At 29.0% G+C, this 22,538-nt stretch overlaps 3 protein-coding genes and 1 pseudogene across 3 annotated transcripts; 2 read left to right on the top strand and 2 right to left on the bottom strand.

Moving 5' to 3' along the window:
- Positions 1-3,688: 3,688 nt before the first annotated feature.
- Positions 3,689-5,012, bottom strand: LOC113846636 (FCS-Like Zinc finger 13-like). The gene is made up of 2 exons (XM_027475124.1): positions 4,328-5,012; positions 3,689-4,239 (listed from the first exon to the last, which is right to left on the bottom strand). The coding sequence occupies exons 1-2, from the start codon at positions 4,897-4,899 to the stop codon at positions 4,080-4,082; spliced, it is 732 nt and encodes a 243-aa protein (XP_027330925.1). The 5' UTR covers positions 4,900-5,012; the 3' UTR covers positions 3,689-4,079.
- A 6,757-nt stretch (positions 5,013-11,769) lies between these two features.
- LOC113846877 (beta-galactosidase 7-like) lies at positions 11,770-15,646 on the top strand. Its single transcript, XM_027475596.1, has 17 exons — positions 11,770-11,853; positions 11,935-12,099; positions 12,196-12,297; positions 12,398-12,436; positions 12,596-12,739; positions 12,823-12,911; positions 13,036-13,141; positions 13,231-13,318; positions 13,409-13,527; positions 13,612-13,773; positions 13,873-14,066; positions 14,157-14,260; positions 14,348-14,457; positions 14,547-14,780; positions 14,864-15,078; positions 15,163-15,439; positions 15,539-15,646. The coding sequence occupies exons 3-17, from the start codon at positions 12,295-12,297 to the stop codon at positions 15,644-15,646; spliced, it is 1,992 nt and encodes a 663-aa protein (XP_027331397.1). The 5' UTR covers positions 11,770-11,853; positions 11,935-12,099; positions 12,196-12,294.
- Positions 15,647-16,858: 1,212 nt separating this feature from the next.
- On the bottom strand, positions 16,859-17,867 carry LOC113848380 (ethylene-responsive transcription factor ERF017). The gene has a single exon (XM_027477866.1). The coding sequence runs from the start codon at positions 17,777-17,779 to the stop codon at positions 17,159-17,161; it is 621 nt and encodes a 206-aa protein (XP_027333667.1). The 5' UTR covers positions 17,780-17,867; the 3' UTR covers positions 16,859-17,158.
- Positions 17,868-20,228: 2,361 nt separating this feature from the next.
- Positions 20,229-22,278, top strand: LOC113845871 (annotated as a pseudogene).
- Positions 22,279-22,538: the final 260 nt, after the last annotated feature.

Genomic DNA, 22,538 nt, shown 5'->3' with positions numbered 1-22,538 from the left:
TTGGATTGTTTGAAAACCCTTTTAAACTTAACAATCCAATTTATTTAAATGAATATTATTAATATTGTTATTATTAGGCTTAAATATGTTATTTTAGTTATAAAATTGGGTTTACTAATTTATTTACAAATATTTTTTTATAAATATTTCTTTATAAAGTAACTTTTTAAGTAGTTTTACAGAATAAATCAAATTTTTTAAAATGTCAAGTAAAATCTTAAAAAATAACTCATAATAAATAAATAAATAAAATTTAAATCTTGAAGTAAAAAATAAGTGTGTATTTAATTTATTATAAATTTAAATTTATTTAAATAATATTAATTATAATTTATGTATTTAATTTACAATTACGTACTTTTAAATATATTTCTAAACATGCACTAATAATAATATTAAAATAAATAGAAATTCTTGAGCAATTCAAACCTATATTATACATTTACTTGATTCTTACCAAATTTATTTCAACTCAATATATTTTCACATCTTACCTCAACTGATTTACCGCACGAAGTATCGGCAGCGCTATTAAAATAAGTCAATAACCCAAACCTTAATTTATTTGGGCTAATGAAAGAGGAAAACAAAAACTTGATTTCAAGTCTATTTCAAATTGTCTGACAAAGTTGACAAAAATAATTTATTTTTTGACGAAAAATAAGTCAATTTTAAATAGGTTTAACCTATCTCCTCCTTCTACGTATTTGATTTGAGTTTTACTTGTTTACTTATTATGACTTTTTTTAATAATAATATATGCCTTTACAATTTTAAGAGTATAACTTAACTTGATGTCTATTTTATAGTAGGCTTTGAATAGGTCATTAAGACGAGTCTTTAAATAACTTAACAGGCCCATTTATTAATCAAATAAGCTTACTATATCTCCTAAATATATAATTTAAATTTATCTTATTTAATATTTTCTTATAAAATACGATCTAATATTTTTAAGACATTACTTAATTTGAATGTCTATTTAAATACTTATTTTATAATATGGCCTTCAAATAGATAAAATAAAGTGATATTATTATTATTATTATTGGCTCGTTAATCTTAAGAGCAAATATGGATTGAGTTAGGGTTTGTCTTTATTAAAAAAAAAACATTGGTTTATTTTCAAAATTTAAGGTTTGAATTTTAATTATTTTTCTGATATAAATTATTTTTATATTTAAAATTTCTTTTTAAAAATTTCGACTTTGTCTGAAAATACATTTAAAAGAGTATTTTTACAGTAACTCTTTCAAACAAGTAAAAAATATATTTTTAGATAAGCTCATAAATCTAAACTTACACGTAGTTTAACGAAATTATTTTATTTAACAAACCAATATATAGCTTTAAAATAATTACAGTAAAAATATAATAATTGTAACAATAGATTTATTTACCTAAATAGGCTATTCCATAGGCCTAAAATTGTTCTTAATGAGTCTAAAGTGTGGCATTTCTTGATTAAATAATTTTTTAAAATCAATTTAATTGTTTAATCGGTAATTTTACCTAACTAAGCATAAGCCTGATGTGAATATAGCCATAAGTCTCCGATAAGCAAAATAAATTTCTGACGCATAATCGCCTCTAACTAATTTTGTGTTTGGTTGTGAGTTAAAATGTGGAATGTTTCAATTCACTGAACGTGCGTTAAGCTCTTCATTACTATGGAACCAAACATACACTGAGCTTAAAATTTGGGAAAAAAATTCATTTTAATGTCATAATTCTTTTTCCAATTTAATCAAGTCCGAGTCAATGTTCTTTTAAGTAGTATGTCACCCCTATTTTTGTTTCATAAACCATGCAAGTGAAATCATCATGTGGCCGAAAGATCTCTTAAATTGAAATTGATAAATCACAAGTACTCCATCCACGAGGTGGGAGATGAGAAAGCCATTGCTTACCTAGCCACTTTTTCCTATAAACTATGAAAATGAAATCATCATGTGGGTGAAAGATCACTTAGATCAAAATTCAGCCATGTTAACAATGCTCACATAGCTTATGAGATTAAAAAAATAGTAAAAGAATCACAAATACGTATCTTGAGAGCAGAGGGAGCACAATGATGTTCGCTTTTGGGGAGTGGGGCATATACCCACGAATAATAAAAGGGAGGTTCGAAGCATAAAGTGGCTGAGAAGTGTGATATGATTCTTTTTAAGATCATTTTATTTTTTACTTTTGGTTAGTGGGGATGGGATGGGCACAGTGCTGATAGTTGGATTCCCTTGTCGTATTGATTCCATGAGTGGCGTTTTCATATTCATAAGGGTCCAATCCAACGGTCCCCACTTAATGGCATCCACTTAAACGACGAAATATCACATTTATGAGACAGCTTCTTCTTTTGTTCAAAAAATGTCCCAATACACACACTCTTTTACCCCCCACTTTCTCCCTCCTCTCCTCTCCTCTCCTCTCGCACCTTTTGTCGTCTTAAGACCACTTTATGGGCTGCAATCAAACGCAGCCACTACCAAACAAATCAAAACATACAAACAAACTATTTTTTTTATTAATTATTCGTTAATTTATAAAAATGTGTATTCTGCTTGTAACTTTGTCTTCTTTATTTGTTGCTGCTACAAAATTATGAGATTCACGTAAGATTATCGGGAAACATGTCACGTATACCACTAGAAGGAATGCTTTCTTTCTCCCATACTAACGAATGCCTTGTGAACACTGGGTTAGTAATTAATAAACAATTTTTTAATTGAAAATCATAATAAAAATGTGTTAGTAGATGCTTAATTTAAAGATGTATTTTAACATTTTTCTAATTTTTATTCCACGCTCGTCGTCTATTTTTAATTTATAGTTTACTCAACGGACAATATTATAACAGTATAAGGTTTTAATTCCAAAAAAAAAAACAAACGTTTAGAAATTATATTAAACTTAAAAATGAGTGAAGAAAATTATACTTTGAAGAAAATTTCTAATTTAAAAGTTAATTTTTGTAATTATATTAGTGCGCTAAAAGTTTTAATCAGTTTTTGTTCCTTATATAAAACAAACGGAGGAAGTATGATATGATTATACTAAAAAAAATTTAAACCCATTTTAATCAATTTTAAAATCTAACATATATACAGTATTATTTATCAAATATAAACGGTTACACTAGTTAGAGTATGACAGAGAGATGATTTTTAAAAAGGAATAGGAGGGGATAATATTTTTTTTAATTTTAAATTAAAATAATTATATATCATTTATAATAATAAATATATTAAATTTTTATTAATATAATAATTTATATTTTTAATTTAAAAAATATTAATTTTAAATATATTTATTTAAAATATAAATTTCGCTCATTTCTCCAAAATTCTCATTCTCAAACAATCTCTTAATAATTTTTATAAAATATGAAATTAATTAATCCTACTGTTATTAAAAAGATTGATTTTATAAAAAATAAATTATTATATACTTTATTACATTATTTTATTTTAACCAACAATATATTTTTAAAATATAAATAAATATTAAATTCTAATAATATAAATATTAATATCCAAATTATATATATAAAATGATAAATAATATAAAATAATTTAACAATTAAATTAATCAATTTTACATTTCACATTTAGTATTAAAAAATACCAGTACTCATGTATGTACACGTCTATCCATCATATTTTTGTTGCCAGAACCATGAAAATTTTGGAGGAGCTGATACAATAGTTCATGTAAGTTTGGAGGACAAAATTGAAGTTTTATTTCGGTATTTCAACCCAAGAAACTGAGAAACAGTCTGAATTATTTGATGTTTGAGACAGAACTCAGGAACAGAACAAACTAAATCTGTGCAACTGAGAACCCAAAATTCATAACTCTTGCCTTATTGGTAAGAAGAAAAAACATCAGAATATCTACCATTTTTTCCGATAAAAAATTCTCTTTTGGTTACGATCAAGTAGTCTTAATTCTCATATATACTATTCCAGATAGTGAACAATAGTATAGCCGTATATTATGTACGTAGGTATATAATATATTGAATACACTTGTAGCATCAATTCTGGTTTATTTCCCTAGCCAGAGTCAGACACAAAACGCTAAAGTGCAAGAATTCCAGTTGAAAATATTTGTTCTCTCGTATATGGCGAACTTGACAATTCCACAGATCTTGAAGCTTCTGACCTACACCGCTCTTTGCGTTCGTCCATCATTATTTGACTTGAACGACACTCTGGGCTACAAAACGCTTTCTCTCCTCTGTACAAAACCACGTATGAATTATTATAACTCCGTGTCACGTAAATCAAAATTCGAGAAATACAAAGTTTTGAATCTGAGTTAGTACCTGTACATGTATATGTCTTTGCCATGGAGTTTCTTTGCACATAAGTGACATGAATTTAGAAAATTTGAGGTGGGAAATGATGATTCGGGCTCAATTAAAGTTGGTGGGGTGGTTCTTCTGAGAACACCAACGTTGATGTTGTTGTTATTATGCCCATGATGTCTAATTTCATGACCTTCACCGCCATCATAGTATACCTTGGTGAAGGTTTTGTTAGGTACGTGGCACGTCACATAGGTGTATTCCTCCAAGCTTCCTACATCAATTTCGTCATCAATTACACCCCTTTGAAACCCATCTGGGTTTTTCATACATTGAACCGGGATTGGGCCGGACCGGTTCAAATTGGAGGCACAAACACGCCCACCTTCACTTGATTTATCAAGCGCCACCACGATTCCAAGACCAACACCACCAAGGTCATAGCTTTTTAAGCCTCTTGGTGATTGCATCTTCATGTCTAATGGGCCTCTTGGGCTTACGGCGGTGTCCAAAACTGCCACCGCACGGCCTCTAGAGACCAATAATTCCGACAACTTTCCGATCATTGGCCGGGGTCTCTTCCCCAACATGATCAGAATTTTGTAATGAGGGACGATGGAGAATGTGAAGGAAATGGGTTGTTGTCTAAGACTATTCTGTGAAGAATTGAAAGGTGAGTGGTGGGTGTCTTTATAAGACCAAACTATAAAGCCATCTTAGTGGTCTTAATATTAATTGATGGAGTGGTTGGACTAAGCCCCTGGTTTTGTTTGGAATTATATGAGTGATGATTGCTAGAGAAATACTCAACAATTAATATTCATTTGATGATTCATTATTTAATTGAACAGGTGGTGTGATAATTTATTCATTTGATTTTATTGCAAGCTTGAACTGATTCCTTTCTTGTGCTAATTTTGCCTTAATAATATATCAATGTCACTTGTCAGTGGGCCAGATTCTTGAAAATTTTGTCATTTTCAATTATTGAGATACCGTATAGACACTATAACCTTTAGTTTAATATAGGCTATGTGCTTGGGCGGTCAAATGTGTAGAAAATGTTGAGGTTTGGTATATTGATTATAATTACTGAAGGGATATTTAATGATCGTGTGATTTAAAATTAAAAATATATATTTAGTCTCGATAGTTATTTGGTTTTAATTGTAATTATTGTGGTAGACTGATTCCTAAGTGTAGGTTACTTAAAATGTTACTGTTTAAAATACATTTTGTATTAGTTGAATAGACCCGAAATTAGAAAAACTGAAAAAAACGTAAAGAGATTTTAAATATTTTTCAACCACAATGTTCAAGTATGCAGCCCTTGTCTCAAACGGATATATTTTACTACACTTTCAATTTCAAAATAGATATTTATGTAGTTATTAAGTCTCTTCATCTAAAAAGCACCGTGAGCTTATTTTTGTTGTAATTTTTCCAACAATGAAGATTATCTTGGAATATAACACTGATGCTCTCTATAGATGCAGAGTAAAAGGATTATTTATTCTATTAAAAAAATGAAAAACATAAAGATGTTATTTTTTTACTTTTTTTGTTACCAGTTTTTTGTTGTTTTATATTTTGTCTTGAAGATAATTTATAGACCTTGCAAATTTGTCAGTTAAATTATGTTTTTATCTTTTTAGTTTATACTATGTGTAATTTTATTTTAAAATTTTTTAAATTGATTAAATTTTTTACTTTTAAAAATAAATATTTAAAAAGAGAGCTTTACACATAAATGTCCTACTTGACTTGAACATGTCATATCTCATAAAAAATAAATAAGTTGTATTTATTTTTTTGAAAAAATTCACATAAATCCTTCAGTTTTTTATTTAAATATTTATAAATCAAATCAATTAAATTATTTATTGCTCAAAACTTACGACTAAAAAACAGTCAAATTTCACTTCAAATGAAATTTATACCCATCTTATAAAATCCTTAAAACTTTATACTTTTTTCTAATTCTTTAATCACAAATCTATCAAAATTTTATAAACATTTAAATCTAAAACAAAAATTTTAAAATAATCAATTAATTCATTAAAAAATTGCAGATAATTCAAACTAAAAAAAAGTGTAATTAAGCGTGTTCTATTTTCTCTCTTCAATTAAATAATATAAATATAATTTCATTCTTTCAATCTTTCCCATCAATTTTTACCCTAATCAAACAAAAGCTCGAGTGTCGTTGTCTCTCGTTGATGAGGATTCCGTGGTATTTGGACCGTTGGATGGAGGACCACGTGTACAACGTATTGGGACATCGACTACTGGAACCACGTCACTGAGCCCACTGATTTTGAGATTTTGAAAGCGACATGCTCGAGCCCACTCCCAACATAAATGTACCCATCGATACCAAATTACATTTTTATCCCTCAGAGTCAGATAATCTGTCCTTTTCTTTCCATTATCAATTATAAATAGTACCAACACTACACTGTATACTTCACAAAAAAATTGAAGCATAAAAATGAAATAGAACTCACTTCCTCTTTCAGCTTATAAATTTGTAAATAACTGTGCATTTCTTTTTTGGGATTTTTATTTTCTATTAGTGGAAAAAAATCCCTACAGTTATTATTTCATTTTACATAACTGTAATTATAAATTAAGCCTAATACTACACGGTAATGTGTAAAATTTAGGGTTTAATTTTTCAAAATAATTTATTTTCCCAAAGGATAAAAAAGGGTAGTTTGGTGATTGAAGTGTCAGAGAAAATCAATAATGAGGTGGAAGCAATAAAGATGATGGCCCACATAAACAGAGACAGCTGAAATAAAGGAGGCTTCCCTTCTTGACCAGTGGCAGTATATTAAAAAGACGAAGAAAAAAAGGAGCCGTGAAAACGGAACGGAATGGGATTGATTACAAAACTAATAATGACGGAGGCCCGCATCACGTGTTGATGCATACGTGTTCTTCTTGCACTGGCTCATTTATTTGGTGCAATAAAACCTACTGAAAACTCTTCTTAACCAAAACTACTTTTTCTCTGTAAATAAAGTACAGCTTTGTTCTCATATTCGATTTTCTTCGTTTCTTTTTTTTTATTTTCATATTAAAAAGTTAAAAATAAGTTTAATATATATAGATATTAACTACACATTTTATTTTAGCTTCATTTTCTTTATTAAATAAAATGAAAAATATATGTATAGCAAAATATACATATATATATTATTTATAAAAAATTTAATTTGTCTTAAAATGTTTATTTTAAACAAATTAAAAACTTTCTAATAAAACCTTTATTTATTGATATCTCATTTAAATATTTAAATAGATTCATAACTATATTTAAAATTTTCAGTCTTAATACAAAAATTAACCATATTTTATTAAATACTTTAAATTGTTGTTTTAAAAATACATTTTAAGATAATAAATATTTTTACTTTTAATAAAATTTTATTTTTAATTTTTAAAAACATATTAGTGTAATTTAAAGTTTGACATCTAATATTATGGAATTTTTATGTTAATTGTAACTCGAAAAATTTACTTATTAAAATAATTATTAAATATTAGTCTAAGTTACTTTTAAGCATTTAAAAATAACAATATATTAATAAAAAATAGTTATTTTATTAAATGTGGAATATTATAATTAATATTTTTTTAATAATATATTATTAATATTAATTGCTTAAAATTAATTTTAAAGGTTTGATATTAATAATTTTATTAGTATTATATATACTTTTAAAAAAAATTACATTAATTCTTTAAAAGTTACACTTTTTATTTTTTTTATGGTATATTCTCATTGTTTTAATTAATAGATGTATAATTATTTATAAATTAGCAATAAAATGATGATTTTTAATTTAATATTATTTTTATATTTTAAAAAGAGTTTCACACGGTCATTAGTGTCATACTTTTATATGTTAATATTTGTATTTTAATTTATTTAATAGAGCTCCTATGCTACCAACAAACCGGATATTGAAAAAAACTCTTTTAGGATATGTATGATTACTATTTTAAAAATAGTTTTCTATTTTTAGAAATAAAATATAATACAAATTTGTATTCAATTTTATTTTTAAAAAACAAAAAACTATTTCAAAAAAAGAAAAAAAATACTTGATTAGTATCTAAAATATTTTAATTATTTATGTTTTATGCTTCTATTATATTCAATATTTGTTGAAAATCTCTTGTGCATAAATATGAAGTTGGACTTTATCTTTAATAACTTTAATCTATTTTATTGATTTATGATCTGTGTCTAGTTTATTTATCTAATACGGCATTTTTAACGGTATGGTCAAGTGTTTTTAAAACTTTTTTTACGTGCTTTTTTTAATTTGTTCAACCCATGTCCAATATAAGTGTTTTGGCGTAAATATTTTATGAAGGTTAGCATAATTGCTAAGTTAAATTTTAGCAATATATATAATTTATGTATTCATATGACTTAAGGGATAGAAAGGAAATAGATAAAAAAAATGGCAGGCCAATTTTACTGTCCATCAAAATTTTTCTATGCATGTTTGGTGTTATTTTAAAGATAAATGTTTATATTCTCAAAAGAAATTCACGGTTAGTCACAGATTCATATCACACATCATGAACCATTTTGTAACTCTAACTCCCAAATATTTAATGGGGGAGTCAACATGATAGGAATTATACTGTTTTTAAATCATTCAAGTGTTGCTTTCATTTAGAACTTTGAATCAATATTATAATTTATCAACAACATTTTTTGGTGTTAAAAGTGTATCCAAATTGTTATTTTTTAAATCTAAACAAATCTAATGAGATCCATAACAATAGGGACATAGCTATTTATACAGCTTTCTTTGACATAAGCATGCTTTACTATTTTATCAACTTTTAATGATCATACGAATATGTACTGAAATAATTATGAATTTAATTTTGATGTATTGAAGTTTTATATTTCTATTTAATGTTTTTTATTTTGATATATATTTTACATAATTGTTAACATAATGAGACTTATCAAGCGAAGTATGACTCATAAAAGTACTCGAAAACATTTAAAAAAAATTGATTAATAATTTTTTAAAACTAAATTAATAAGGAAATAAATCCACTTATTTAAAAGCACGTCTTGAATATTTATTTAATTTAAAATAAAATTTTGATAATTCAATTATGTAATAATATTATAATAATCATGTATTAAAGTTTAGATAAATAAAATATATATATAGAAATATGATATGTATGTTAAAGAGACGTAAATCGATATTATATAATATGTAGATTATTATGATTATGATCATGTGACTTTCTTAAAAATATATTTAATTTATATATTTTAATTATGATCATTCACAAAAAAAATTAATAATTAAAGTTTGTTTTATATTTTTATATAAAAATAATTTATTTAAGATTTACTTAAAATGAGAAATTCTCTTTCCAACCTACAATTATTAAGTTGTTAATTGAATGACAACTCCACTAAAGATCATTCCTTGGATTTCGTGATCCTAACATTTATATTATATTGTGTAGTGTACATAGATTAAACCAAATTTATGAGTTGGATGACCTAGCATTCATCATGACTCTATATTTAAAGCTTGTATTAATCACTACTAATTAAAGACCTGTTACTTAAAATAACCTTGACTGTTGAGTCCCTCTTTTTGTTTTTTGGTCAACCTATTGAATCTACCTCCACTGTAAACAATTTTTAATCAATGGCCATCGTCCACAATCCATTAAACAAGCCCAACGGAGGGAACATACACCTTTAAGCACTTTTGGGCCGTTGTAAACACAGACCCATCTATGTTGTGGATCAAAAGTTGGAGCCATCCAAGAGATAAGACTTTTAATGACCAGAAGAAAAAAATAAGACTTCTAATTTTTTATTATAATAATATCATTTTAAAATTTATTTCTCAATATATTTATTGTAATGGATGAATTCAAATGTTTTGAACCAATACATCGAAATATAACATACATCGTTTCCTGCTTTCTATCTCTTTTCACACGTTATTTTAATGGAAATATTTCACCACTTTTTTTTTTTTTTTTTTTAAAAGCATTCATTATTTTATCAAGAATTATGCATTATAAATTAGTTGAAGCAAAAATTATCACAATAGATACAATTGTTTAATTAAATAACTGTTATTTAACTAAAACCTTGGGACCAAGTAACAAAATTAAAAATTAAAACAAATACTAAGAGTATATAAAAACATGAAATAATTGTGGGATTCATTTAATACCATTTTTAAGAGATGATGGGATTTGAAATTGGTTAAATAGAAAAAAAATAATTATAAATGCTAACATGTTATTGTAAAGCTCGCAAAATCATCTTAATAAGAAGGGAAAAGTATCTATCCATTTATATCATTTTTTTATATATAAAATGTTAATAATTTTTTATTAAATTCTTAATAACATTTTTGTTATTGCTATTTTTAACAGTATATAACCTTCAATTCTAATAAACTTGCCTCAAATATAATTTAAAAATAAAATATAAATTAATTAGAATTTAATGTAATTTAGAGTGAATTTATTTATATAATATATTTTATAGTAACTTTAAATATCTAAATTTTAATAATTATAAATTATAAATACATAAATAATATACAAATTTATTATTTATATACAGAAGTGACTCTAAATTATAAATTTTAAGAATAATAAATTTTGTTGTAAATAAATAGAGCAAGAATATGTACAACCTTTAGAAATGACTTTAAACTTTGGTAATTTTAATAATTATAAATTTTGCTATAAATGCATAGAGTAATAATAAGTAAGGTAATTATAAATGTATAAAATAATAAACAAGGTAACTGATAAATTTCATAAATTTTGTTACAAATGCATAGAGTAACAATTAAGATAATTATAAATGCATAGAGTAACAATCATAAATTTAATTATAAATACAGAGTAACAAGTAGTTATAGTCAATTATATATTTTATATAGATAGATTCTAGGTAGATAAATGTAGTTTCTTGAGAAGGCATAACAAATTTTCAAAATGAATGAAAAGAGATAATTTGTTATCCTTTTGTTTGGATAAGATAAAGGTAATCTTGATATAACAAATTAATCTACCACAGTAAAAATTAAAATGGGTAGACGATAGATAGATAGATGTAGTTTCTTTGTATAACAAATTTTTAGAATGAATAAAAGGAGATAGTTTGTTATCGTTTTATCTGAACAAGATAAAGGTAATTTTGTTATAACAGATCAATCTATCAAAATTGAAATGGGTAGATGATAGGATCGTACCAAACCAATTTTGACCGAACTCTTCTCTATATAAACGGATACATTGTGTAACTTAGATCACACTGTTCTACAATTTCCTAAGTCACTATGGCTACTGCAAAGAACTTCTTCTCTGTGGTGCTGTTATTTTGGCTCGTTAGCTTTTTCTTCAATTGCATCAATGCTGTTGAAGTCACTCATGATGGAAGGGCCTTAAAAATTGATGGCAAGCGTAGAGTTCTCTTGTCCGGATCAATCCATTATCCTAGAAGTACACCTGAGGTAAGTATTCATTTTAGTTTTTTTTATTTGTATATGTGCTAATTGCTAAGTCTAATTTTTTAAAAATTTAATCATATATAGATGTGGCCCGATTTAATCCAAAAAGGCAAAGAAGGAGGATTAGATGCAATCGAAACATATGTTTTTTGGGATTTGCATGAACCTTCTCCTCGTCAGTATGATTTCACTGGCAACAATGATCTCATCAGGTTTCTCAAGACCATTCAAGAGGCTGGACTTTATTCTGTTCTTCGCATTGGTCCATACGTTTGTGCCGAATGGAATTATGGGTACATTTAATCACCTTTTGTTTAATGTGTACTTTATTATTTTTATCATGAGTAATTTTAAAAATATTCAATTGTTGTCACTTTTAGAGGGATTCCTGTGTGGGTTCACAATCTCCCTGGTGTTGAGATTCGTACTGCCAATGCTGTGTACATGGTAATATATTTTTTTTCTTAATTATATCATATTGTTGAGTTTTTATATATATTTTATATCCCAAAATATTTTCTGACTTTTATTTTAATTTGGATTTCAGAATCAAATGCAAAATTTCACTACTTTGATAGTGGATATGGTCAAGAAAGAGAAACTTTTTGCTTCTCAAGGTGGTCCCATAATTCTTGCTCAGGTACTTCTCATTTTTTTTTCCTTCTTTTTCTTTCTCTTATGAATGGCTCCATTAAAATTGTTTTTTTTTTTTATTTGTTACTAATCAATTGGTCAACAATTTTAGATCGAAAATGAATATGGGAACGTAATTTCGAATTATGGAGCCGCTGGAAAAGCTTACATAAATTGGTGCGCAAGCATGGCCGAATCCTTAAACATCGGGGTTCCATGGATCATGTGCCAAGAGCCCGATGCTCCTCAGCCAATGGTATATGTTTTTATAATTTTATGTGATATAGTTATATAATTAATATGAGAAGCTGACATGTTTACTTTTTTTATGCATGATAGATTAACACTTGCAATGGGTGGTATTGTGACGACTTTGAACCCAATAATCCAAACAGTCCTAAGATGTGGACAGAAAATTGGGTAGGCTGGTATGTCTAGATAGTCTCATATTCTTATACACATATTCAATATTTTTAATTTTAAAAGAAGCCTTTTAGCTTATTGTTTTTATTATTGGATTTTATATTTGACATTTTCTTTGGTATATTTAAGGTTCAAGAGTTGGGGTGGCAAAGATCCACATAGAACTGCTCAAGATGTTGCTTATGCTGTGGCTAAATTTTTCCAAACCGGAGGCACATTCCAAAATTATTATATGGTAAACAATTCATCACATTTCAAATTATTAGTCCTCATGCTCTTTATCTTAGTTAAATCTTACTTAGATAATTATGATTTTTGGTTCAGTACCATGGTGGAACTAACTTCGGAAGAACAGCCGGTGGTCCATACATTACCACTACATATGATTATGATGCTCCTCTTGATGAATACGGTAATTGCTATTTACCTAAATATTATAGTTAAATTTTCCCCCCATAAAATATGAAATATTCATATGAATAAACCTTTGCTCTTTATGCAGGCAACATTGCCCAACCAAAATGGGGTCACCTCAAAGAGCTGCATAGAGTTTTGAAGTCAATGGAGGAAAGTCTTACAAACGGGAACGTTTCTGAGACTGATTTTGGCAATTCTGTTAAGGTAAATGAATGAAAATAAAAATTCTATGAATATGGTTTGATTAAACAATGAGAGTTCTTAATTTGATATGCCTTCGAATTTAAGGCCACTGTATATGCCACAAATGAATCATCAAGCTGCTTCTTGAGCAACTCGAACACCACCACCGATGCCACTCTAACATTTAGAGGAAAGAACTATTCTGTTCCTGCATGGTCTGTTAGTCTTCTTCCAGACTGTGAAAATGAAGAATATAACACAGCTAAGGTAATCTCCTTTGCATAAAATCCAAAATCTGATACTAGTTTTGTTCATTATGATCGATTATTATGTTACTAATTGATCCGTTTATATTTTCTTAATCAGGTGAATGTCCAAACCTCTCTAATGGTTAAAGTGAAAAACGAAGCAGAAGATGAGCCAGAAGCTTTGAAGTGGACGTGGAGGCCTGAGAATATTGATGATGCTCTTCTTGGTAAAGTTAATGTCTCTGCAAACAGACTTATTGATCAAAAAGATGTTACTAATGATGCTAGTGACTATCTTTGGTACATCACAAGGTAATCACACCCACTTTTTTTCAATAAAAAATTCGTTTATTTCTCTTTGTTCCTATTCATGATTTTTTTTTTCATTTTCCTTTATGACAGAGTTCATCTCAAGCAAGATGATCCAGTTTGGAGTGATAACATGTCTCTAAGGATTAACGGTAGTGGCCAAGTAATTCATGCATTCGTCAACGGGGAGCATATTGGTAATATTTCATATGCTAAATTAACATTATATTAACTATAGTTGTTAAAAAAATTCAATAACAAGATTTCAATATTTTGATGAATAGGTTCCCATTGGGCTACATACGGCATTCATAATGATAAATTTGAGCCAAAGCTTAAGTTGAAGCATGGAAAGAATGTTATAAGCTTGCTTAGTGTCACCGTGGGACTTCAGGTACCTATAGACCTTGATTTAATTTTGCATATGATAATCATTTTTGTTCCAATTTTACCAATTAATAACATGATTATTTTGTGAAATAGAACTATGGAAAAAACTATGATAAATGGCATGATGGTCTTGTTGGGCCTATTGAGCTGGTCAGTGTAAAGGGTGATGAGACTATCATAAAAGATTTATCTTCACACAAGTGGCTATACAAGGTTGGATTGAATGGTTGGGATAACAAATTCTATAGTGAAGACTCACCCTTTGCTTCTCCTAACCAATGGGAATCTGAGGAACTACCCACAAACAGGATGCTAACTTGGTACAAGGTAATTAATATGCATTTTCTTTCAATGATATTGTAATCATCTTTTATAAGTTAAAGAACTAATTGATGTGTTTATGATTTAAGACTACTTTCAAAGCTCCTTTGGGGTCAGACCCTGTTGTGGTGGATATGCAAGGTATGGGCAAAGGCTATGCTTGGGTGAATGGCCAAAATATTGGACGCATCTGGCCTAGTTATGATGCTGATGAAGATGGTTGCAGTGATGATCCTTGTGACTATCGTGGTGAATATGATGACAAAAAATGTGTTACCAATTGTGGGCAGCCCACACAGAGATGGTTAGTTTTAGATATATTCCACTCATTTCTTATGTTTATTCATTTGATAATAACATGTTTATGTTACAAATATGAATTATTCAGGTACCATGTTCCTCGATCTTTCCTTCAAGATGATGTGAATACATTGGTTTTGTTTGCGGAGTTAGATGGGAACCCAACACTAGTGAATTTTCAAACTATTGTTGTTGGAACTGCATGTGGACATGCTTATGAGAACAAGACCTTGGAATTGTCTTGCCAAGGTCGCCCGATTTCTGCCATTAAATTTGCAAGTTTTGGTAATCCACAAGGAGTGTGTGGAGCATTCACCAAGGGCACATGTGAAAGCCAGAATGATGCATTGTCCATTGTGAAAGCTGTAAGACTCTTACTGTTTGTATTCTTTTTTTTTTTTTTTTTTTTTTTTTTAAAGATTATTAACATGATCATGGTTTAAATGAAAATTTTCAATTTGTAGGCATGTGTTGGCAAGGATGCATGTTCAATTGATGTTTCAGAGAAGACATTTGGTCCAACCGCTTGTGGAGAGATTCCTAAGAGGCTTGCGGTGGAGGCAGTTTGCTAGGAGTTTTATTATTTAGGTTAGTGTTTAGATAATAAATAAAAGGGCAACTTAAGTGTAGATTTCACAAGTTCAACCCCTATTAGATATGAAGTTGATTATGGGTTATGACTGATTTTACTGGTCTTAATAAAAAGTTGCTTTTTGTTTAGTAATGTCTTTGTATTATTTTGCTCTTCAAATTTACTTAAGCTCAAGTCTTTTTATTATTTCCTTTTCGCTTGATTGAACATTTTCATGCATTTACTTTTGATTGAACATCTTCATGCATTTACTTTATCTTTCAGTGAGTATGCTCTTTCTATTTTTTAATACAAGAATGTAGCAGTTAATTGCAAACCGAGCGTCAAACACTGTAATTTCAAATAATTTCCCCATGGATAAGTTTTTAAGAATAAAGGGATAATTATGTACTTAATTCAACAAGAATATGAATTTGTATAGTTTTTCTATTTTTAATAAACACTTATACAATTTTCAGTTGAAATTCATGTGAACTATGTTCAATAATATATTAAATTCATTAAATAAATAAAGGAAGAGAATACTTCTCTTATAATTTGTATTTTTATCTTGAGATGACATATTCTATGCTTGAAATATAATGCAACCAAATCTTTCAGGAATTTTATAAATGATGAAGCTTTAGTAATTCATAATTAAAACTTGTTTATTAATATTAATTTCTCTGTCAGACAATTTTTTCCGCTGAAATGACTTGAAGTTATTAACAATCTTTTTGAGTGTTAATTATTAACATACTAACTCTATGATTCCTTTTATTTATTAAAAAAAGTGACAACAACTTAATAATGCTTTCAAAATTTTAAATAACTTAAATATTAGATAAAAAATAATTCAAGGACATTATATATTCTTTAAAAAATGTGCAAAATTAGTGCAACATGTGTTCAAATTATATATATATATATAAAGATATACTTAAAGTTTTATATTTACTTTAAATTTTAAAAAAATATTATTTTTACATTATATATTCACAAGCTTATAATAGACAAAACACAATGAAAAGATATGGTCAAGTGATTTTAGATAATTTTAAAAAAGATATTGTTGAATGATTTTGGATATTTTTAACTAAATCTCTCACTCATTTTTTACTCACTTGTTCACTTTATTTAATTATTTAGTGAAAACATCAAAAGATAAGAAAAAAATCCAATAAAAATAATACATTTTTCATTTTCAAAAGTGATTAGATTTAAAAATTAAATATGTCAATAACTTTACAACTTCTTTCTTGACCATTGCATTACTCCTTAGTGCTAGAGAGATCACATAGATGGTAAACCACCAATCAAATAAAACAAAGCAATTAAATAAACAATCCATGGTTTGGTTGTCTAAAAAATAACCAATCCAAAACCAGAATGGACACCGACACCGACACCGGATTGTTGACACAGTTCCAGAAACAATAAAGTTGTCCACAACCTTGATACACGTTGCTGGTGAATCCTGAATAGAATGTACCGTATTCTACTATTTACAGCGTCAAAAACTCCACAAGAAAGAGTCATCAACTAGCAACCCATCCATGTTTTCTTCTCCATAATTAACACTAGGCATTTGCGGCATGTAAAAATCACCACTCAAATTATCAAAACCAGGGAAATTCCCGTAATCGGGTACATGATTACCCAACCCATTGGGCGTGAACAAATCCAGAGCCGAACCATTGAGAGTGACGTCACTGTCCTTTTGGATAGTCCTTTCCGAAATAGAAGGCGACCGAGATTCCATTTGTAAGGTTGTCCCCTCTGAGGAACATTCCATAGGCAACAATTTGGGTTGACCCAAATCCCCCTCATGGACCCTTGAGTTTGCGAATCTGGCAGCGGCGATCCGAATTTGTGAGGGTGTCATGGAGCTGCTGGCCGCTATATCGGGTGGGTTATTAGGGAAATTAAACTTAGCATTGGGGCCACGTAAGCAGAACATTGCCGCATCAAAAGCAAGCGCTGCCTTTTCGGCGGAATCGTAGGATCCCAACCAAATTCTCTGGCGACTGTTGGGTAATCTGATTTCAGATACCCATTTGCCCCACTTTCTCTTTCGAACTCCTTTGTACTTGAGATTGCTTTGCTCTTCACTTTCATTGCTCGGCTTCACCATTTTTGGTTTTGTTATATCTTTGTTTTCTACAATCACAGAAAAAATATTTTTTTATTAATAGAAAAAACTTGGTACTTGTTTGTTGGATTGTGGTAAAGAATCTGTGTTGTCGAAAGAGTTTGCGGCTTTATTTATACGTCCAAGAGTGAGTTAGTGTTTGACCATGTTGGGAGGGTTGATTGCCGAACCGAGTGAAAAAGTTTGACTTGTGGTCAACAATCTGCCAGGCGCGTCCATTGGAAGTGAAACCCAGCAGATTCATGGTGACGGTGACTCATCTACGTGGCAGTATTTTTAAGACGACAATTTTGGATCACGTGTGTTTTTTTAAGTCCACGTGAACTTAATCAAATTGGAATATTTTTTTTAAAATTAATGCCTTGTTTGGATAAAGGATCTGGTCTTTGCTTTCTAAATTGAGGACTTATATCATCAATATTTTAAATTTTTTTAGTATCTTTTATAATTTTCTTATTTAATTTATGTAAAAAAAATTAAAATATCTCTTCGTCCTTGTAAAACAAAGTGTGACATGAGTACAAAAAAGTTATTCTAAATAATTTGATTCTTAAAAAGTAGAGATAATATAACATATATAATATAATTACTTAAAAATATTAAAATTTTTAGTTATTATTTGTCAAAACAAGATTAATATTTGTTTAATTTATAATTTATAATTTTTTATTATTAAAAACATATATAATATTTTTAACACATCCAATATTATAAAAGATAAGAAATTATATATAATAATTTTTTCATAAAAATTACAAAATTTAATATAGTTAAATACATTAATATTATTAAATGGTATAATTTTTAATAAAATTTATTATATATTATGCAATAAATATATATTATGCGATAACAGTGACGTTTGTACATTGTGAAGTAGCTAACTGCTGAGGAAAAATGATATAAAGGATGGGGTCATACATAAATCCTCCAAGTGGGAATGGCATTGGGGAGCTTTACGTCATGGGTGACGCCTAAGGGTTTACGTGTGCAACACTGTCTCTGGTAATTGGTCAAACCTATTTCTGATTTTTATTTTTTTTTCATTAACGGAGGAGAATTGGGGAGTAAAAGAGAAAAATGTGAAAAAATTTTAAACTCAAATTGAATCTGATCATTATATTTATGTTTACTAACTCTTATTACTTAATAATCACTGCAAATACTAATTACAATTGTGCCACTCCCCCAGTGGGCCAGTACTGTTATTTACGCTTAATAGGAGTAGTGCAATTTTTTTATGATTTAAATATATTTTTAATATATAAATTTTTATTTATAAAAAATATGTTTTTGTCCTTGATTATTATTCCGTTAAAATTTCAATGTGTAGTGTTAATTATTTAGTATATTGCACAGTAATCAAACCATCCTGTATTAAATGATATGTAGGTAGCATGTTCGATGGTTGGAAGTAAATGAGGAAAATATGAGAAGTGAAGCCCAAAAAATAACTTTTGCATGAGACATGTAATGGGAAATTTTTTCTCCCATTTTTATTCAAATATATTTATAATCTTTTTTACTTGTTTAAATAAACAAATATTTTTATTCTTTATTACTTCAAATAATTTTGTTTACTTTATCTATAATCTATTGTTGTTCTTATTTATTTATTTTTTATAATATAATGTGATTATTTAAGTGATAAGTCTCGATCAACGTGAATAAAATTTGTATTTTATATTTTACATTTAAATGTAATTGTTTAAGTGATAAATCTTGATCAACATTAATACAATTTGTATTTTATATTTTACATTTAAATTAAATTTCTTTCTTCTTAAGGCCATTAAATTTAATGTAATCAACATTACATTCTTTTTATTGAGTGCAATATCAATTAATATGTAAATTTACAACTCATTTAGTAATTTTGAATTTAAGTATTGAATTATATTAGATATTTAGAGGTAGTTTTTTTTTTCTACAGTCAACTCGAATAAAATCATCTTTTATAGAAATTATGAATAATTTTTTATTTTAATTACAAAACATATCAAGGTTAGTTAGTCCAACTCCGCATCCCAATCTCATTGTCCATATGAAGTGTTTTTTAACCCTTGGAAAAAAAGAGAGTTAAATCATTGTTGATTTTGAGCAAACAGGAAAAAAATTATAATTTTGGATATTTAAAAGTTAACTATAGAAAATGGGATATTAAAACGAGTGAGAGGAACAAAGAGATTAATTCTCTTTATTTCGAAAGTAAGAAATTGATTATAAAATTTTGCCTAACTTGCATTAAGATTATTAGTATATTGGAAATTGTGGATTCCTCCCTTGAGCATTCTAGAAGCTTCTATTAACTAACTATTACTATCATATAAAACCCCAATCTTTGACTAGGGTTTATCTTTTCACAGATCCAGCATTATAGTTTCTACTGTAATCCTCCGTGGTGCACACTTTTGATAAGGTACACTCTCTAGTCCATGCATGCAATCCTATTCATCTTTTATGTTTCTTGGACAAATCAACAAAGAAAATTTATTTGAATAAGTTGAACTTTGAACATTGTGTTTGTAAGCTCTCTCTCATTTTGTGTTATTGGAGTGACTCACCTTATCTCACCAAAATGTGCCACTCTAACAATAACAGCATTGTTTGAACAGCTGCAATGGCAACCTCACTGCTCACTGCATCATCGAGGAACTTGGTAGCATTTGAAGGGTTTCCATAATCAGCTCCTCGATTTCCTTCTCTCACTAATTTCAGAATTGCCACTCTCACACGAAGGTCCTTCCCCTCCCTCATTGTCAAAGCCTCCACTGCCACCGTTGTCGCCCCTAAGGTATTTTCTTCTTATTATAAACAAAAGCATTATTATTATTATTATGTTGGTGGTGACGATGATGATGCTTGTTTTTGAGGAAGTCTAACATTAGCATTAGTAAAAGCAAAATTCTTCTTAGACTAACAATCTAACATACTATGCTTGTGTATTTTGAAGGCTTGACATTTATTCCAAGGCCTTGTCATGTTTATAGAGAGCTTGGAAGATTTTGTGAAATGGTTCTTTCCAATCCAAGCCACAATTCCTTTTTTATTGAACCGTTTTTCTACCACTTGTTTTCATTTTCTCTTGTCTTTCCTGCTCGTGCTGAGTTCCAAGACAGCATAACTTGGATGCTTCTCTTCTAGGTGGCCTTTGTAATTGAACCTTATTGTTGACATATATAAGTCTTGAGCCCTGGAAGTTTTTTTTTCCAGTATTTTGGTCTTTACATGTAGATTTTTCATTTCAATGCTTCATGTGCTTGATTGTAATTTAACCATGCAGCACACCGCTGTTAAGCCTCTTGGTGATAGGGTACTGGTAAAAATTAAGGATGCAGAAGAAAAGAGTAAAGGTGGGGTTTTGCTGTCAGCAACTGCTCAAACAAGGCCTCAAGGGGGTGAAGTCGTTGCTGTTGGAGAAGGGAAATCAATTGGGAAGAGCAAGGTGGACATTAGTGTGAAGGTGATGTTACTATATTAGGAATTCATTGACACTTTAATTATCCTCAAATTTTTTTTACATTTGGGTGGAGCAGATTGGAGGAAGGGGGTTGCTTCCTCTTAATTTTTGAACTAATGCGATGCATTTCTTTGTACAGACAGGTGCACAAGTTGTGTACTCAAAGTATGCAGGGACTGAGGTGGAGTTCAATGGTTCAAAACATCTTATACTGAAGGACGATGACATCATTGGTATCCTTGAAACTGATGAGGTCAAGGATCTTAAACCCTTGAATGACAGAGTCTTGATAAAGGTGTGTTACTCTTTGGAGCTTTGTTTGTTTTGATGTTGGATGTTAAGTGGAGAATGGCATTGGTTCATTGTCAATCGTATATTTAATCATCTAATTCTCAAGGTGATTAATGTTCTGCTCATTTATACTTTGTTTTAGCCATATTCTGCTTTAAGGGTGTAGTATTTTCCAGCGGTATGATTTCTGCTTGTCTTACTGGTCTGTGATAACAAGTTAGTGATGCTACCGTATATTTAATGCAGGTTGCAGAAGCTGAGGAAAAAACTGCTGGAGGTGTGTTGCTCACAGAGTCAACCAAAGAGAAACAATCTATTGGACCGGTGAGGTTTCCAATTGATAATTGCTAGTGTTGTATTTCCTGGTCTTATATGGATTTATGGAGTACCTTTGTTGTGTTGTAACAATTTAATTCTTTGCCGAATACGGTTTTTTCAATAAATCTTGCTCATTTTGTTTAAGATTAGTCCATAATCTTTCTGCCCTAATTTGGATATTACAGGTGATAGCAGTTGGTCCGGGGCATCTGGATGAGGAAGGAAATAGAAAACCATTGTCCATTACGCCTGGGAATACAGTTCTGTACTCCAAATATGCGGGAAGTGACTTCAAGGGCAAAGATGGTTCTGACTATATTGTCTTGAGGGCCTCGGATATCATGGCTGTCCTGTCCTAGGAACAAATCATTTATGTTTTCTAACCTATATTTTTGTGTTAATTTCGAGGGAATTGGATGCCTGAAAAATTGCAACTCTGTTCGTGTTAGACAAACTTCGTCAATTGCAACGCTTGGAATTATTGTTTCTACGACCTTTCACCTCCTCCCTGATGGATGTGGGGAATGCCATGGGCTTAGCCTACTTTCTTTGAAACCAATTAGAAAGCATTCAATGAAACAGAAAGAGACTACTGAAATAAATGAAGGGAGGGAGGGAAGGCTACTGAGATGATGAAGAATATAGATGAGCAGAGAAAGAGAGAGGGGATTC

The sequence above is a fragment of the Abrus precatorius genome, unplaced genomic scaffold (genome assembly GCF_003935025.1).
Source record: "Abrus precatorius isolate BTA unplaced genomic scaffold, Abrus_2018 Scaffold8, whole genome shotgun sequence".
Taxonomy (NCBI): domain Eukaryota; kingdom Viridiplantae; phylum Streptophyta; class Magnoliopsida; order Fabales; family Fabaceae; genus Abrus; species Abrus precatorius.
The sequence above is the reverse complement of the archived record's forward strand: the minus strand, read 5'-3'. Positions and strand labels throughout refer to the sequence as shown.

Excerpts from the sequence above, each read along its gene's own strand:
- LOC113846636 (XM_027475124.1), bottom strand. The coding sequence starts at position 4,899 with ATGTTGGGGAAGAGACCCCGGCCAATGATCGGAAAGTTGTCGGAATTA. Across the intron at positions 4,240-4,327 it reads AAAGACATATACATGTACAG|AGGAGAGAAAGCGTTTTGTA; the intron begins GTACTAACTCAG and ends GGTTTTGTACAG.
- LOC113846877 (XM_027475596.1), top strand. Across the intron at positions 13,528-13,611 it reads ATTTTGGCAATTCTGTTAAG|GCCACTGTATATGCCACAAA; the intron begins GTAAATGAATGA and ends TTCGAATTTAAG. Across the intron at positions 14,458-14,546 it reads GTGTCACCGTGGGACTTCAG|AACTATGGAAAAAACTATGA; the intron begins GTACCTATAGAC and ends TTTGTGAAATAG.
- LOC113848380 (XM_027477866.1), bottom strand. The coding sequence starts at position 17,779 with ATGGTGAAGCCGAGCAATGAAAGTGAAGAGCAAAGCAATCTCAAGTAC.